The following is a 12,064-nucleotide window of genomic DNA, read 5'->3' on the forward strand; positions in this document are numbered from 1 at the left end:
GGAAATGTGAATGGCAAAAGTGGTCCGAGGAAACCTCTGGCAGGAAACCTCTGGTAGCTCTCCGCATGCAATCATGCATGTGCAGAGCCAGAAAACAAAACAAAACCTGTAAGGGAGGCGGGTGACAGTGACGAAAGACTCTGGCCTTCCCTCAAAACCCGCTTTTTCTAGGAGCTGCTGAGGCTGCCTGTGGGCACAAAGCGCAAGGTAAGCGCTTTTGCGGAGTGTGAGTGAATGCGGAGTTCTCAGAGCGACTCAGGAAAACACACAATAAGCAGGACAAGGGTAGGAAAAAGAGGCTGTGTGGAAACGGCCAGGATAAGGATATAAGAGATGAATTTTTTTAAAATTGAGAATGAACACATGGGGAAATCTTTGCATGGGGAAGCCTAAAGGGGGAAGCAGCTCCACCACCCATACTTAAGTCCCCCCTGTTCAAACCAGAGACCCCTGCCTGAGCTGAACCAGATCCAGGAGGCGGAGGCCAGCACCAGTGGGTCAAACCAACCTCACTTGGGATGGCAGTGCTCTCTCTCTCATGCACACAGATTGCCTTTGTCAATTTCTCAAACTGCTGATAACAAGGAAAGGGCAGAGTTTTGAGTGTTCGCAACCTACCCAAACAACAGCAAGAGGGTAGGTCTAGGGGGAGTCCAAGCTCTCTCTCCCACACACAGATTTTCCCTGCCCCTTTCTTGGACGCTGCTCGGGTGAGGTGGTGGTGGATCAGTGGCTGTTGAGTTGCAATCAACTCATTGCAACCCCATGAAGCTCAAGGCAGAAGATGAGCAGAGGTGGTTTGCCATGGCCTTCCTCTGCATAGCGACTCTGGACTTCCTTGGTGGTCTCCCATCCAAGTACTGACTGTGGCCAAGCGTGCTTCGCTTCCAAGCTCTGATGAGATCAGACTAGTCTGGGTGGATCACTACACCAAATATTCTGCAACCAATTACAGCTCTTCAAAACACTATATATCCCCAGCTTGGACACCTGCAGTTCAGTTAATAGGTCACGTGCCATGGGGCTATTTTCTCTCTGCACTGATGTTGAGCACACTTACACATTGGGAACACTTGGTAATGGGAACGCCACAGAAAAAGCACTTTGCACAGCAAAGGACACTGAACACAAACAGCCAAGGGAGGGAGAAAACACTGCCGCAGCATTTGCCTGAGAGACTTCGCTGTCGGCACAAAGAGGTGGTTCACTTCTGCCTATTATTATGGAATTTATGCAATGAAAACCAGTTTCATTCAAAAGTTATTGACACACTAGCAACAAAGCTCATTGTGGGGAAAAATACAATGGGCACCAGAAAGCTGGGACTGGGGAGGACTGGGAAGCGAGTGGGCTGGGAAGGGCTGACAGGTAGGCTGGGCATACCTGCCACCAGCATGCCCTGATCAGGGCTGGGGAGGGCTGGTGGGCAAACCAAGCTTCCAACCGCTGCACCCTGATCAGGAATGGGGAGGGCTGTGCAGGCCGGCCGGCCCTTTCCGCTGCTGGTCTCGGCCCAATTGTGACTGGGAAGGGCTATGAAGGCGGGCCCTTCCTTCCTGCCACCAGTCCTGGCTCAGTCAGGGCTGGGGAGGGCAGAGACAACCTGCTGTGGGCTCTTCTGAGGCCGCAGAGGCTTGGGAGGACTGTGCCTGCACCAGGATAAAAGGTGAGTTGTCGCCAATATGGCTGACCTTTTACATAGTAGTAAATTGTTTGATACAGTGCTGCCTCATAATATGCAAGATTTTCCACCTTCCATAAGACTTGCATGCTCTCTCTCGATGCATAATGACAATTTTTCATTTCAACAAGGTCTTGATTAATTTGAATGTCCTGTTGTTGTGGTTTATCTCTGTTGTTCTTGGGCTTTACTGTTGGTTTTAAGCGGTGATTTAGAACACTGAACTTGTAATATATTTGGGGGTTATATCATGAGATGCAGTGTGAGAGGGGAGGTCTGAGATAGGTCTAATTAAATTAATAAATACATAAATAAGTTGAAATGTTAAAGACTTTATTTAAAAAGTAAAGTAAGCATCATACAGAATTAGTGTCTGAGGTCAAACTTTTTTATAAATATCAAGGACTTGTGCATTTCCCTCCATTAAAATAATTTCACATTTATTCATTGTGCTCTCCCCCACCCCAAAATTACATTTTTACAACAGAAATTTTGCACTGTGCAAATAATTTCAGTAACAAATGGTGTGGAGATGCTATATTTCTTATTAATAAAATTCAATGTGAGATAAATTCCATGCCCTAGAGAACAGAAATACGAATGGGTTTGGCTTTCCAGAAAACTTGTGATCTTTGCCAGACCAGTACTCAGCAAGGTAGGGACTGGAGCTAATGGATAGCTGAACAACTGAGGGCCAAGCTACAAGTGACGAATGACACTTGCCTGGCAACTGAACAGACTCACGTGTATTCCTCCCTGTTCACTTGCGCTCCACTTGTGCTCCACTACGTGATCAAGTGGAGAGCAAGTGAATGGCAAGTGAACAGGGAGGAATACACGTGAGTCTGTTCACTTGCCAGGCAAGTGTCATTCGTCACTTGTAGCTTGGCTCTCAGCTTTGCCCCCTTCCTGCAGATAAAGAAGATTGGGGCAGAATGGCCAATGGAAAGTGTGAGTCCAGGGGGAGCTAAGGGTCGCACTACAAGTGACGAATGACACTTGCCTGGCAAGTGAACAGACTCATGTGTATTCCTCCCTGTTCACTTGATCAAGTGGAGAGCAAGTGAATGGCAAGTGAACAGGGAGGAAAACACTTTAGTCTGTTCACTTGCCAGGCAAGTGTCATTCGTCATTTGTAGCTTGACCCTCATTCAATCTTAGATGCTGTGTTGATTCCTTATCTCCTTCTTCCCACACAGATGGGAGACCAGTGCAGCATGCAGATTCAGTATTGTTGGAGTGAGTGAATGGTGCCCTTTTGCTAGCTGGCAGGCAGGTGTATACCTAACCTGATAGGTACTGAAACATGGACCCATCATAGGCTTGTCAGTGCTTTGTGTGTAGGACTTGATGAAAATAAAGCGATCTTGCCTCATGAGTCATGACTGCAAAAAAAAGAGGTCGCAACCTGAAGTAACTGCTCTAAGTAGCAGGGATGTCATGAAGTCTTGTAACCACTTTGATGCAAACCAGGGCTTTTTTTCTGGGAAAAGAGGTGGTGGAACTCAGTGGGTTGCCCTTGGAGAAAATGGTCATATGGCTGGTGGCCCCGCCCCCTGATCTCCAGACAGAGGGGAGTTTAGATTGCCCTCCGTGCCACTGGAGCGGCGCGGAGGGCAATCTAATCTCCCCTCTGTCTGGAGATCAGGGGGTGGGGCCACCAGCCATGCGACCATTTTCAAGAGGTTCCAGTACTCCGTTCCACTATGTTCCTGCTGAAAAAAAGCCCTGATGCAAACATTTCTTTTATGGTTTCTCTATACTCAAGATGAAATTGTAATAATATTTTTTCTTAAACAAAAATATTATAACTGATGCCTATTCTTCAGTCAATCATATATACATGACATAATATTACTTACAAAAATGTTGTTGAACATAAATGTACTACAAAGGTAATAAATGGAATTGGGAGATTTACCAAAGAGAACAGCATGAAAATAGTCCTTTTCCAACAATGCCCGTGTATTTAAAGACACAAAATTCTTATTCAAATGTGACTTTTCAGATTGTTTCCCTAAATTGATCACTATGGATGTGGGAGATCATTGTGAACTTTCTATATTAAGAAGCAGGAGAGGAAGACTTTGGTGGGAACTAAAAAACATGGAATTTTGCAGTCTCTGGCTAAGGATAGGAAAAACAGAGTTGCTCAAATGTGCATTTACTACACGTATTTTTTAAAATGCACACTATAAAAACTTGTCTTTCTGGAACCCAATCTTTATCATGTGAATGAACACTGGAAAATTGTGGATGCTCATTTGGGAATAATTCCACTTATTGCAGTGTGGTTTAAGCGAGAATAGCCCAGATAGCATGGACTCTTATGTCTGGCATCAGTGCTTCCACAGAAGGGTAAGACATGGTACTTTCCTTTGTTCCTGCCTAGGAAGCGGATCAGGTTCAATTTGCCCACATAGGGAATACATGAGTAGTCTCAAGCAATTAATCAATGTCTCAAGCAACTAAAAAAGCTTGATGTGCTGCAGCCCCCCCCCCCATATTCCTGTCACTGTGTGTTTTTGTTTCCCCTTATCTTGGAGCTACAGTATAGTAATGCTGTTTACACAGAGTGCCTTTAATGAAAAAAAAATACACAGAGTGCCTTTAATGACATGACAGCCCCTGGTGAGCCAGTGAAAATGTAAGATATTGGTTTTGAACTACATTTCTTAAATGTCATAAATGCAATGCAAACGTATCTGTAGATTTGCTTTAGGATTAGAGCCTGCAAGAGTTTCTATGAATGTGCTTCTCCTTGTTCACAATTTTTCAGCTTTTCCTAAAAATGTGCAAATCAAGAATTAAGTTCATGGAGATATGGAGGGTGGGGAAGAACATGCAAGTAATAGTCTACCTAATTTGCTCAGTAGGAAATCTTGTCCAGATTCCCAGTGGTCTAGCCAACTGTATGCAAAGATTCCTGCACAACAGATCAGCTGAGGACACAGCGGTGTGCAGCTTGTTTGCCTTCAGTTATCTGCGCTGAAGAAGACAGCAGCAAGATTTATGCATTTGTTTACAGTATTTCCCCCCCCCCCAAACTCCAGAAGTTTCAAGTAACAAAAACTGCCTTCCATCTGCAAACACGAGTGTGGAGGAATGGATTTTAAGGCAATCTGCCACAGTTTCATTTCCCTACCATTACCTGCATTCAGACATGTAACTATTAACTTTTATTTTTTACATTTTATTTATTATTTAGGAATGCTCTTAAATTTTAGATACTAGAGGGCATTTTTTTGTGCAGAGGAAAACGCTAAAGAACAAGTTCCGAAAAAGCACTACATTACATGACACATTCCATAATAATTATTATTATTATTATTATTATTTATTATATTTATATCCCGCCCTCCTTGCAAGCGGGCTCAGGGCGGGTTACAACAGATCAATGGGGCAACTTACAGAGACTCCTGATGAAGATCTAAGGCTACAACCAGGCATTATTGCCAGTCCTTATCTAATGCCCTTCTGTCTCCCAATCACTAAACAGGTGACACATTTCTCTGCCTCCAGAAGCAACATCTCATGAAGGGTAAAGGAGACTCGTGTTATTTTGCATCACAAAGGAGCGGAGTCTGGTGAGGCGGTGGAAGAGCAGCAGGCAGGCAGTCACTCAATGCTCCCGATGTCCAGTTGAGTGGCACTGTTGTCAGGGGACATCTATTTGGAAAGGATAATGGATTGGCTCTTTTGTGAAGTTTTAACACTGTCAGTATTCAGTAATCCTCCTTAACTTCATCCAAGGGCTGTTTGTCTTTCCAAGGAGGGAACAGGAATAAGGTGTTTCAGTTCAAATTGCTTCGAACCTCAGTCTGAACTATAAATTAAATACCCATAAACATAACCAATATGCTTTAGCATAAGACAAGTTGATAAAATTAGCAAAGGGGGAAATTACATTTCCTTATTCAAGGGGGAAAGTAGGTGCACACAGGTCCCCTACTGTCTGGAACAACACAACTTTTTTTTAGAATCCTGATGCAACTGAACAGTCTTCTCCTTTACTTTGTCTTCTTGTTCTTTTAAAATCCTAGAAAGAAACATAAAACAACTGATTTGATCGATCAGACCAATAGTCCATCTAATCCTGCATTCGGTCTGCCACCACAACCAGCCATACACTTCTGGGGAGTTCAGGAGGACAGAGCATGTGGGTTACAGCAATTCCTGCTTTTTGTCTCCAGCAGATAGTATTCATAGGAAAATTCCACTGTATGTCAAATTTCCATTGATTCATCCTGGTTTATAACTATTGATAATCTTCTTCCATAAATGTTCCTGATCCTTTCTAAAAAGCCAGCTAAACTATTGCCCATCAATGCCTTGTGATATGGAATTCTCTAAATTCATTATAAAAAGAAGTAGCAAAAGAAAGAACATTGAAAATCCTTACCAGTGCATGCAAACCATCCCTTGCAAATGACAATTAAATACATTCTACTTACATTGCACATCAAGGCTATAAAGAGGTATTTGTGCCAGTGCAATCCTAAGCAGTGTTACTCCAGTCTAAGACAATTGAAATCAATGGGCTTAGACTCGAATAACTCTTCTTAGGATTGCACTGAAAAAGTCTAACCCTATAGACAGGGCTTTTTTTCTGGGAAAAGAGGTGGTGGAACTCAGGACCGCACAATGACGTCACTTTGGGTCAGCTGGAACAAGGGGGGAGTTTTTTAAAGTTTAAATCACCCTTGATGAAAATGGTCACATGGCTGGTGGCCCCACCCCCTGATCTCCAGACAGAGGGAAGGGCCATGGTGCGGAGGGCAATCTCAACTCCCCTCTGTCTGGAGATCAGGGGGCGGGGCACCAGCTATGCGACCATTTTCAAGAGGTGCCGGAACTCCATTCCACCGTGTTCCAGCTGAAAAAAAGCCCTACCTATAGATAACCTAAGGGCTACTTCAAAGGCAAATTCCTAACAGAACATTCACTCTCCCTTACAGGGCTTTAGCTCCTCCCCCACATCCAATCTTTTCCATGTAGTTAGTATGCAACCATCCACTAATCTCCATCTGTTTCAAAGTGCCTATGATCTTCAAACTAAGCCTGACTTTGGTGTCTAATTGCACTCCCAACATTTATGTATGGGAATGCCAACACAAGAAAAACTGAATGTTCATGAACACAATTAACTATATTTGCAACATAGAAGCTGGCCACCAATTTTTGGTACATCAGATTTTTGACTCATTGTGGCTACTAGACTTTATAATAGTATCTGGTAAGCCGTAGTTCACAAGAGCTCTCTTCTTTACCTTGCCAAATGAAGTACAGACTCAGTAGAGTTGTGACCGGACAAGGCACTGCATTCATAGAAGATTAAATTATAATCCTAGAACAGAATGTGGAGGGAAGAGAGTGCTTGTATTAGTCTTCTGCCAAGAGTCTATGGAAAATTGCAGAAACAAAGGAGAGGAGGAATGGAGTCATCTTGGAGCACAGAAAGAAACTTTCACCAATGAGATTACAGACTTTGGAATTTAAACCTCATTTCTCAGGGTCCTCTTTCTTTCTTTGGTATGGAGCTTCTTTTGGAGAAGCCTTGCTCCACATAGCATTTCTTTATGGTAGGAATAGGTGTTGTAAGATATCCATCTTTATAGAAAGCTGCAGAAGGAAGCAGATTCTTCCTTAACAGAAGCTACTACAGTGTTGGAAAGTCTTGCTGGACTGACATCTTTCTTTATCCCTTTTTCTAGTGTTTTTTACAGGAGCTGCAGCAGCCCCTGGTTTTATTGTAATCAGTGTGTGGGGCAGGGGGAGCCCTGACCTGGATAGCTCATGAGAGCCTGATCTCACCTGATCTCAGAAGCTAAGCAGGGTCAGCCTTGGTTAGTAATTGGATTGGAGATTCCTCCAATGAAGACCAGGGCCGCAGGGGCAGGCAATGGCAACCCACCTCTATTAGTGTCTTGCCATGAACACCCCACATGGGGTCACCATAAGTTAACTATGATTTTAAGGCAGGATTTAATTTTTTCCCCATTTTGGGGGAGAGAGCAGCAGCTGCTCAATGAATTTTCAGCTTTAAAAATTGCCAAGGACACACTGACATCTCCTCCTCCTCTCTGGGAGTGCAGATGACATCCTGCAGCTGCCCACAGCTTCCCTGCGAAAGGAGATTCTGCTCTCTTCCCTAGCATTTCAGACCAGATAGAGAAGGACTCTGTTCCCTTATTATCAGAAACAGATTATGAACCTGCCTTATAACTATGTAGGCAAAGCAGGAAACGATCAAGGACATAGCTCTACATCTGGAATGCATGATGTGAAAACAAGTTCCTTTTCCCAGATAACACTGCAACATCAAATGCATTAGTTGAACAAAGCTGCCTTGGGTCCCCCACTGGGGAAAAAGGTGGGACATGAACATAAGCAAACAAACAATTAACAAAGCACATGTAACTGCCTGTGATTCGTATTCCACAGGTCACAGAAGGGCAACATTCATTGACTAAATTATTGTCCAAGTAGTTCCCAAGAACCACCAATCAGCAAAGAAAGATTTCAATTCTTCATTTAAAATTTTAGGCATCTTACAAAATAAAAACAAGATAAAACATTAAAATGTATTAATTAAAATCCAGCATAAAAATCCAGCCCAGTATTGAAATATAGACCATAAAAACAGGCCACGAGCAGTTTAAAATAAATATCCAGACTAAAACAGTGTTTTTAAATGTTTTGATAAATATTTCCATGCATACATACATACGCTACCTTGGCTAGATGCTCTCCTAATCCACGGGGAACTTCCCGTTCTTTTTCATGATCAGTTTTATTACCGAGCAAAAGGACAGGAATGTTCTCCCCTGTTGCCTCCTAAGACACAACGAACACGGGATATTAGTGCCCAGAAAGTCTGGAAAATGTTAATAGGAGACCCGTAGGCAGTGAATCATTCATTTATCATGAAAGATATTGTTTTAGACTGAGGAAAAGGGGTAAACGATTCGTTCTATTAAGATTATGGCTGTTATCATGATGTCCTTTATAAGAACTCCCCCAGAAATTATTTTTTCAGTTCTTTAATGATAAATAGAAATGAAATGACATATTGTTTTGACTGGCGTTGTTTAGTATTGCTAACTAGAAATGCAATGTAATAGGGAACACAGTACAGAAGAATTACATTTCTTCAAGTGTCACCTTAAAAGATTCTAATCTTCAATAACAGTGGTGTAATGTGGCTTTTGTTTTTGTTTGGAAGTTTTGCTTTGGACCATTGTGGCTGCCTACAACCTATTTCTAATTTGAGAATTCAGCTGATAAAGAGAGGGATTTGTCAACGGAAGGAGGATAAACCTGAAAAACATACTCTAACACAAGCGAACACAATTTAGCTTTGTGCATCAACTAGAACTGATCTCCAACATTGTTAATACAAGGACTACCAAATTCTACCTCTGTTCTCAACCTTTAACAGACCCAATAAATTTTACTACAAGTATTTTGTTTTTTGTTTTCAGTTTTAGCTATGATGCTGTATATGCGTGAGGGGGTGCCAGGCCAGCCAGTTTCAGAGGTGGAGAGCATGCTTTGCCTTAATTTGAAGATAATTCTCTAGTACAAGGCTTCCTTTTAACTTGATGTCTGGGAGATAATTGACTTCCCTGGAGTACACACTCTTTCTGCTATTGCAGTAGCAGCGAAGAGGAGACCACCTTAGCCAGTCATGGGAGGTCTGAACCAACCATGCTCAGAAGTGACAGAAGTCATTTGTGGTGTGCAATGCCCTTGTGTTATGCCCACACGCTGTCTTGTCAGTCCTAAGAGGGCAGTCACCTAGGGATGCCGGGAGCCCACAAATGGTCAAAGTCCCAGCAATTCATGCCTCTGCCTGCCAATCACCAGCTGATCAGCAGGAGGGGGCATGAGCTCCCATAGGAGGAGGCAGGCCAGAAAAATTGAAGTGTACATACACCCAGGGCCCTGGTCAATGATGCCGCTTCTGGTGCAACTCACAAGTAATGGCATCAAGCCTTGGCTAATTCTTAAAGATAAGCTAGGCCCTTTATTAACTCCCAGTACTGTTCAAACTCCCTGACCTGGATAGCCCATGTGAGCCTGATCTCGTTAGATCTCAGAAGCTAAACAGGGTCAGCCTTAGTTAATAATTGGATGGGAGACCTCCGAAGAAGACGGCTGTGGAGGCAGGCAATGGCAAACCACCTCTGTTAGTCTCTTGCTATGAAAACCGCACCAGGGGTACCCATAGAGAGTGGGTACCCACTCTCCACCACCACACTGCTGAAACTATTTGACACTTCAGGCTGTTAGAATTTAATCCCTTATTCATCCCACTCTGAAGGAACAGTAGGAAATCTCTGACGGGAATATCAAGAGGGTCAAGAAGCAAAGAATACATGCCAGGTTGAAATTGTAAACTTTATTAGTGGATGCCCTTCACGAAACAATCAAGGCAGAAACTACGCTGGCAGAGCAGCCTAATTCCTGTAAATTTTGCAGCTCTGGTATCTAGCATGAAAGTAAATACTAATTAAGTTATTACCACTAATAATAAATTAATTTGTAATAATAAAATTAGTACTTTTTTACATGGTGATAAATTTTTTAAATGTATGGCTCATAAATGGCTTAATTAAGTTGCACTTGTGCCACATCTGTTCCTCTATAATAAATGAGTTTGACACCACTAACCTAATGAGTTTGAGTTCTAAGTGTTCTTGTAAGAGTCTTCCTTGTCTTTAGAAAAGAGTCCAGTAGCACCTTTAAGACTAACCAACTTTATTGTAGCATAAGCTTTTGAGAACCACAGTTCTTTTTGTGAGATGCATCTGACGAAGAGAACTGTGATTCTCGAAAGCTTATGCTACAGTAAAGTTGGTTAGTCTTAAAGGTGCTAATGGACTCTTTTCTATTTTGCTACTACAGACTAACACGGCTACCTCCTCTGGTTCCTTGTCTTTAAAATGCTTGAGGAGCTGTATGTTCAGGTGGGTCCTCTTTGAGAACTAAGGTTCCATAAAGCCCTCAGCAGAGTATTTTCTACCGTGGCATGGCTATTCTGGAGTGGGCCATCTTTGTTAGCACTTCTAGTTGTTATCTTTGATCTTGTTCACAGGTAGCATTGCTGTTGATGCAAGTTAGATTTGTTTTGTGGTGTTATCGTTTATTGCAAATACCCCTGAGTGTCATTGGAAAAGACAGGGGTTGGAAAATTTAATAAAAATAACAGGTACAATATAATAAAAAGCCAATTTAATACTAATTTTGAAACTTCACAAGCCTTTAACTAGAGAAAGATTTGGGTCCAGTAGCACCTTAAAGACCAACTACATTCCCAGGGTATGAGTTTTCAAGAGTCAAAGCTCTCTTCGTCAGATATCTGAAGAAGAAAGCTTTGAATCCAAAAGTTCATACCCTGGAAATCTAGTTGGTCTTTAAGATGCTATGGGACTCAAATCTTCAACTACAGACCAATACAGCTACCCATCTGAAAAAAACCATTAACAAGGTATATACATGTAAATTTATTAAGCAGATGGAAATGCATGCTAAAAAGCAGCTTTTTTACCTTACATTATATGCACTCTGTACAGTGCAGAAGTTTGAATGTTGGGAAGTAGATACAAATCCTCATTTATCTGTGATATTCATTGGGACAATCTCTGTCTCTCTGTCTAACCTACCCCATAGGAATAGTATGAGGACAGAAATGAAGCAACCATGTATGCTTCCCTGACTTCTTTGGGATATAAATGGGACAGAAATAGTGGATACTATATAAGGCATTCTTTTTTCTGCTTTCTTCTCCCAAGATGAGCCTGTACAAAGAACCACAAGATACATCCTGACTGCATTGTATTTATATCTCATTCATCTTACCTCAATGTTCACCAACCACTGCTTCACAGCGGTGAATGTGTTTCTTGCTGTTATATCATACATCACAATGACACCATCAGCTTTTCGGAAGAACTGCTTAGTAATGCCATGATACCTGCAAATCACAACCTCTTAAGAGAGTTTTCAACAGTATCATTTATATATTTAAAAAATTAAAGTGTTGCCTTTCCACCACACTTTCAAGGCAGCCCACAAACATGATAAAAACAAATGCACTAAATTAGCAATAAAACAAAATAAATAGAAATTAGCACCATAACAATAAAGCAGACAAGAGCAACTATTCTATTTTGAAACTGAGAATTTGAAATGTTTTGTACATTCAAAGAAGTCTGCAATTGGGCAGACACCCAACGTTAACAGAAAAATTGCTTTGACGATTTCAGGCACAATCTATTGAGAAGCTCATTTAACTGGTTGAAAAGAGCCTCTCCTTACTCTCCTTGTTCAGTCCCCACACTGCTTCCAATCCTTTTCAGATTTGTGGTTAACCCCCAG

General features: G+C 42.1%; 1 protein-coding gene across 4 annotated transcripts in view; it reads right to left on the minus strand.

Annotated features, from left to right (window-relative positions):
- Positions 1–3,381: 3,381 nt before the first annotated feature.
- Positions 3,382–12,064, minus strand: part of CRACR2A (calcium release activated channel regulator 2A) — a 76,112-nt gene continuing 67,429 nt past the window's right edge. For all 4 annotated transcript variants that reach the window (XM_054998709.1, XM_054998707.1, XM_054998708.1 and 1 more), the window contains 4 exons: positions 11,546–11,660; positions 8,417–8,518; positions 6,952–7,028; positions 3,382–5,720 (listed from right to left, as the gene is read on the minus strand). In XM_054998709.1, the coding sequence (XP_054854684.1) occupies positions 5,630–5,720; positions 6,952–7,028; positions 8,417–8,518; positions 11,546–11,660 (385 nt within the window). In that variant the 3' untranslated portion in view covers positions 3,382–5,629. The remainder of the gene's footprint in view (positions 5,721–6,951; positions 7,029–8,416; positions 8,519–11,545; positions 11,661–12,064) is intronic.

The sequence above is a fragment of the Eublepharis macularius genome, chromosome 15, assembly GCF_028583425.1.
Source record: "Eublepharis macularius isolate TG4126 chromosome 15, MPM_Emac_v1.0, whole genome shotgun sequence".
In the NCBI taxonomy this organism is placed as follows: Eukaryota; Metazoa; Chordata; class Lepidosauria; order Squamata; family Eublepharidae; genus Eublepharis; species Eublepharis macularius.